Raw genomic sequence first — 6,000 nt, forward strand, 5'->3', positions numbered from 1 at the left:
AGTACTCCGTTACAAGTTAAAGTTCTGCATTGAAACATAAAGTAAACAAAAGTATTTATGTTCTATTACAAAAATGTAGTTAAACTATAACAAGTGACAATATTCAAAGCAGAAAAATGTAATATTAATATATTTAAAAAGTAAGATATTACTACTGTAGTTGGTTAAAGTGAACCTCATTTGAACTATTTTGTAAAATGCTGCAACAAATGATTAGTTTCATTATTAATCTGCTCATTATTAACTTTATCCTAAAAATTTGATTGAAATTAAATATTAAAAATTGCACTACCTGTTTCCATATTTCTATTTTTACTTTATTGTATTCCATTTTATTTTATTTGATCTTTTTTTTGCACTGCATTCTCTGCATTTCCACCTTAGCTCTGAATCTGGGTCGTCTCATTTCACTGTGTGCTGTTCAGCTGTATGTGATTGAAATGCAAATAAAGCCTCTTTGAACTTTGAAAAATGTAAAAATTTAGAAAATAATGACCAATACTGTCACAAGTGCTCTAAACAATCAGAAGAGTTGCCAACTTTCTGTTGGTTGACTAGCTGATTAATTAACGAATCATTTCAGCTGCACTTGAATAAATTGTTGGGTAGTTTAATTTATAAAAAAAAAAATACATATTTTATAGGTTCTTTGTTGGTTTTTTTGTGTGCAAAATCTTAATTTGTAAAGTAACTAGTAGCTAAAACTGTCAGATAAAAGTAAAGAAAAGTAAAAAGTGCAATATTTTTCTTTTGAATGTAGTGAAGTAGAAAGACTCAAGTAGAGCAGAAGTGCCTCAAATTTGTGTTTAAAAACATCATGTTGTGGATTTAGTCATGATCCGTCTCTTGCGCTGACCTCCTAACTTCTGTGAGAGTTCCTGTTCTCACCTGTTTCCAGTGGTCGTCTCATGCAACTCTCACCAAGAACAGAATAAGCACATTTCCCCCCCCAAAAAAACTATTTTCTTTAAAAGATCATTGTCAAAGTAAATGTAGTGACTGTACCGGTGACCATCTCTACAGGAGCGCTGATCTCGCTCATGCACACGTTGGTGTGTCCCATCACAGTGAACGTATAGCGCTGACCGCAGCTCAGGTCCAGGAAGGAGCAGCTGCTCTGGGTGGAGTCGCAGGTGGAGTTCACACCTGAGGCAGACGCAGCTTTAACAGTGTAGTTCTGAGTTGTGCTGGCCTGGTTCCACTTCACCGTGACGGCATTGGAGCTACAGTTCTGGTCAACGGAGGTGTTCTCTGGTTTACAAGGAGCTACAAGTGGTTGAAAAGAAGAAGAAAATGTTAGAATTAATTCTCCAGCATACATTATTTGTAATAAATAATAATAATAATAATAATAAAAGAGCTGCACCCACCAGACTGAATCTTGTAATCAGAGCCAGCTATGACTTGGCAGTGGATGGAGGAGGAGGTGACAGCCACCTCGTAGATTTTGCCACACTGCAGGTCGTGGATGGAGCAGGAGTTGGAGGTTGAGTTGCAGGAGGCTCTGTGTCCGTCTGTGCTGATGGCCCAGGCGGTGTAGTCGTCTGAGCCCAGAGTCCAGCTCACATTCATCACGTTGGCGTTACAGTCTAACTCCGCTAGAACATCTTCTGGCAGGCATGGAGCTGCAAGAGACAGTCAGATATGAGTCCACAGTTTATATTCTACACATAGAGAAAGATGACAATGTGATAAGTGTACAAGGTTATACTGAATATTCCTACCAATGACTTTAGTGGTGCATTTGTAATTAGGACATTTTGAAGATGTATTGTCTCATGCATGTATCTCCAGTGTTTTTTAATTTTATTTTTTTCATTTTGCAGGTCCAATATTGTGCCCATTTTCAGCAAATGAAGTAAGGTCTCACATGGCAGAAGTAAATGTCTTCAAAGCTTAACACCTTTTATTTTATACCCCCAAGTTTATAACAACTGCAAAAATACAGTATATTGAAAATAGATTTTCACCATGTGGGACCTTCAAGGCTTTAGCTGCACCCTAATATGTTCTAATGCTGTCACACCATCAGGTTCTACAGTGTTCTGTTCATCCAAAGAGAAACTTAAGGGTTTCAGGCATAACTTTTATAAAAAATGAAATGTGGTGAAGATCTGGTTGCCTGACAATAACAAAAAAAAGTGAAATAGCTGCAGTTCAGAGTCACACACAGGCCTCACATTACAAGTTTAATTGTGTGTCTATGAAATACACAAGACGTGTGGGGTGTCTTATTTCTATCATAAAGACATGTATGATGTACACGATGAACAAAATGTATATATCTGCATCTTAAGCCCCTGTTTTGATCACCTATTCCTCTCCTGGTTGACTTTTGTTTGATGTTAGAAACTTTCTGATAAATGTCATGTTTTCACACACAACAGAATATTTCGTTTTGGAAGTTCTGATCTATTTGCTCAAAGACAAATCGTCAGTTTGAGAACTTCTGGTTCTTTAATGGATGTGGACTCAACAGAAAGACTCATACACGAGTCTTAGTGTATCCTAATGTGGTTGTTTGCGTCAAATTGGTTAAAAAAAAAAAACATTTAAGATGTGTGAAAAAGAAAAGAAAAGAAAAAAAACATTTGTTGTGGGACCACTGCAACAGGCATACATGTGCATCTGTAATGTACTGTTCACACCTACGGACCTGTTCTCGCTTCTTACCAGATTCAAAATGAATGTCAGTGTGCTTGGTGCTGTTGCAGCTTTCCGTGGAGGCCACCAGCGAAGCCGAGTACGAACGGCCGCACTGAAGTTTGACAGCACAGGAGGTTTGGTTGGAGGAGCAGGACGCCACGTGGCCGTTCTCTCCTGTCACCTCCACAGTGTAGAAAGCTGCTCCGCTGCTGTCGACCCAGGAGAAATTCCCCCTGTTGGTCCCGCAGTCCACACGAGCAGTCAGGTTTGTGGGCTGACAGGGAGCTGAAAGAGAAAAAAAAAAAAGGGAAACGGATATGTTATGTATGCTGATTTTGAATTATGATCAATTTTTTACTCTGCCTCTCGCAGCAGTTGCTATAGAAACACAACCCCACCTGTACTTATTTCTATGGGCGGACTGTAGCTGCTGCGGCACTGTCCGTCCTGGGCTGCAATGCGGAAAGCAAATCTCTGTCCGCACGGCAGGTCAGACAACATAAGTGAGGGGTTTGGGGTGGGGAGCTCTGCAGGAGGAAATGTGCCACCGATCCACTCGGAAAGCAAAACGTAGGTGGCTCCGGTCACTGGAGTCCACGTGAGGGTCTGTGTGTTGGCATCACAGCTGACGTGGCCCATCAAGTCAGCGGGCGGACACAGAGCTACGATGATACATGAAAGTTAGAAAGGATGATCTGCGTGTCAGTGTTTAAACATCTTCATCACAGCGTCCTCTCACCTGTTGTCAGCACTGCTGCAGAGCTGGGGTCACTCGGGCAGCCCCTGTCCACAGTTACCACAGTAACCGTGTAGGCTTCCCCACAGTGGAGGTCGGTGAAATTGCACGAGTTCGAAGAGTTGGAGCTGCAAGTGTGATTGTGTCCGTCACCCGAAGTCGCTGTTGCTATGTACATATCAGCCCCCGCCACGGGAAGCCAAGAGACGACGCTGTCCGCACAAGCTGCAGACGCCATGACGTTAGTGGGAGCACAAAGACCTGGAGACGAAAAAAAAAGGGTTTAGTGTTGTGTCTCTGAGCTGAAACGTGGGGATCGGTAGAATATCAGGCTTTTAAGCACCTGCGGTAAAGCTGTAAGCTGCACTGGGGTTTCCCGTGCAGGTGTGAGAGTACGGTGTGACCGTGATGCTGTAGGTTTCCCCACAGTGGATGTCTGACACTTGACAGCTGGTGGAGTTGGTGTTGCAGGGGTGCGTGTGTCCGTCCTGGCCTGTTGCTGTCACGTTGTATCCTACGGCACTGGGGCTTCCCACCCACGTCACCAGGGCTGAGCGGTTGGAACACATCAGAGTGGCGCTCACGTTCTTCGGGGCACACGGGACTGGATGAGGGGGGAAAAATTAAAAACACACATAAAGAATTAGCTGACATTTTATGAGCTTCAGCAACATTTCAGACTCAAAGGGAACGTCAGGGTACAAACTGAGGCGTCGTTTTATAGGTGGGTGGTCAGAAACATCAGATAAAGATTTAGCATTAATTTACTATCCTTTTTATAAGAATATGAAAGTTGAATAACAGTTATAAGAAAGCAGATGTATGCTGCCTGATTTTAGCACCAAAGAGGGCTACAGTAGTTCTGTGGTGGTTGGCATCAAGATGGTTTGTATTTTTGTCTCTGATGTTTGATTTACTAAAGTAAGAGATGCCATGCTTTGATGGTGATGACAGGCACAGCACGCATGTTTGTATCTTTATTAATGTGATCTAGAGATGACTCAACCTTTGAGCGTGAATCATACATCAATAACATCCTCGTTTCGCAACGGATCTGTGATGACGGAAATGAAATTCAAAGCAAAAACAGCAAACTGTTAATGTTTTCGAGAGCTCCAAAATGTCACTTATCGTGTTTTCAGAGGAGCTCGTGTCTTTTAAAGAGGAGCCAAGCTTCCCTTTTCTTTGGGGAAAACAGATGAGAAGACTGAAACCACTATCAAATATGCAGACACATTTTAAAAAAGTAAACAAGTCTGGTTCTGTCTAAAGATGATACAATTCTCTTAATGGCAGCCATGAACCTCAGTTATCTTCATGTTGTATTAGGCTTGTTTGACCCAGAAGAAACCAAAAGCGTAGAACCTTTGAGTCTGGGTTTTGCAGGTTGTATTTTCTTAATCTAACTCTGAGCAAAAAAAAGGAAACAAACATATATTTGCTTAATTTACCTGTTTCAAGGGATTCACTGACACTGACGCTGCTGTTGCACTGCGCTCCCTGAGCCTGGACATAGACACTAAAATCCAGGCCACAGGGAAGATTTTGGAACACACAGCTGGTATCTGCGGTGTGACAGCCATCCTGATATCCTTTTCCTGCTACCTGAGCAAAGAAACCAAGGCTCCCCACTGGGTCAGTCCAACCAAGCACGGCTGTGTTGGTGCCACAGATAAACTGTTTAGATGTGATCGCTGGAGGACAGGGAGCTGAAAAAGAAATCAGAGGACAGTTAGTGAGTTTACCAGGCAGGAGAAGGTTAGTATAGTCGTGTCCACTCACCTGTAGTAATGTTGGTGCTGGCTCCAGGTAAACTGTCACACTGGTTTCCTCGTGCAGTGACCGTGGTCACGTAGGTCTCGCTACACAGGAGATCTGTCAGGGTGCACGAAGCGTTGGCTGAGCTGCACGAGACTTTGTGTCCGTTTGCAGCCGTCGCATTAACCGTGTAACCCGTGGCATCGGCCATCGGCAACCACGACAGGAAAGAGGAATTGGTGCCACAGATCAGAGTTCTGTTCTGGATAGAGGGAGAGCACGGAGCTGAGAGGGAGACAGAAACGAACAGGGGTCAGTAGGGTTTATGGTAAATACATGTTTGCTCATAAAGTTGGAATAGTTTTTGTCTACGGACACATTCTTCTTTTTATTTCTATTTATACACATCAGTAATCACTTTTGACCAGATGCAATGATTACATACTGTTACCAGGTGAAACAATTTCTGACTTTGGGATCAGACTGAAGAGGACGTCCTGCCCACTGACACCATCAACACGCTTGTGGACAGTATGCCATGAAGTCTTCATGCAGTGATCCGTGTCAGGGGTGGCCAGACTCAATATTAGTGGCTGACATTTGAAAGAGTAATATTGGACATTCTTATGCATGAAATCCACTCGAATATGTGAAGAGTTCATTTGAAAAAACTCCATTTTTGTAGATTTTCAGAAAATTTATTTTTTGGTTGTTTGCTTGAGATAATGTCAATCAAACTGAGTGGATTTGACTCAGAAAAAATGACATGACAAAAATAGAGATAGCTTAAGTTTGACTGATATAGTCTCAGGTAGATGGTGGAAAAGTGGGTTTTCTGAAGGTTTGTGAAGATGGAGTTA

At 42.4% G+C, this 6,000-nt stretch overlaps 1 protein-coding gene across 1 annotated transcript in view; it reads right to left on the bottom strand.

Annotated features, from left to right (window-relative positions):
* Nucleotides 1–6,000, bottom strand: part of fndc7rs1 (fibronectin type III domain containing 7, related sequence 1) — a 28,667-nt gene that overhangs the window by 11,732 nt on the left and 10,935 nt on the right. The window contains exons 10-18 of the mRNA XM_008282268.1: nucleotides 5,165–5,425; nucleotides 4,988–5,076; nucleotides 4,834–4,888; nucleotides 3,726–3,986; nucleotides 3,386–3,643; nucleotides 3,045–3,308; nucleotides 2,674–2,931; nucleotides 1,371–1,625; nucleotides 1,006–1,266 (exon numbers count right to left, since the gene is read on the bottom strand). Coding sequence (XP_008280490.1) covers nucleotides 1,006–1,266; nucleotides 1,371–1,625; nucleotides 2,674–2,931; nucleotides 3,045–3,308; nucleotides 3,386–3,643; nucleotides 3,726–3,986; nucleotides 4,834–4,888; nucleotides 4,988–5,076; nucleotides 5,165–5,425 — 1,962 coding nt within the window. The remainder of the gene's footprint in view (nucleotides 1–1,005; nucleotides 1,267–1,370; nucleotides 1,626–2,673; nucleotides 2,932–3,044; nucleotides 3,309–3,385; nucleotides 3,644–3,725; nucleotides 3,987–4,833; nucleotides 4,889–4,987; nucleotides 5,077–5,164; nucleotides 5,426–6,000) is intronic.

Source organism: Stegastes partitus, unplaced genomic scaffold (genome assembly GCF_000690725.1).
Source record: "Stegastes partitus isolate 25-593 unplaced genomic scaffold, Stegastes_partitus-1.0.2 Scaffold264, whole genome shotgun sequence".
Taxonomy (NCBI): domain Eukaryota; kingdom Metazoa; phylum Chordata; class Actinopteri; family Pomacentridae; genus Stegastes; species Stegastes partitus.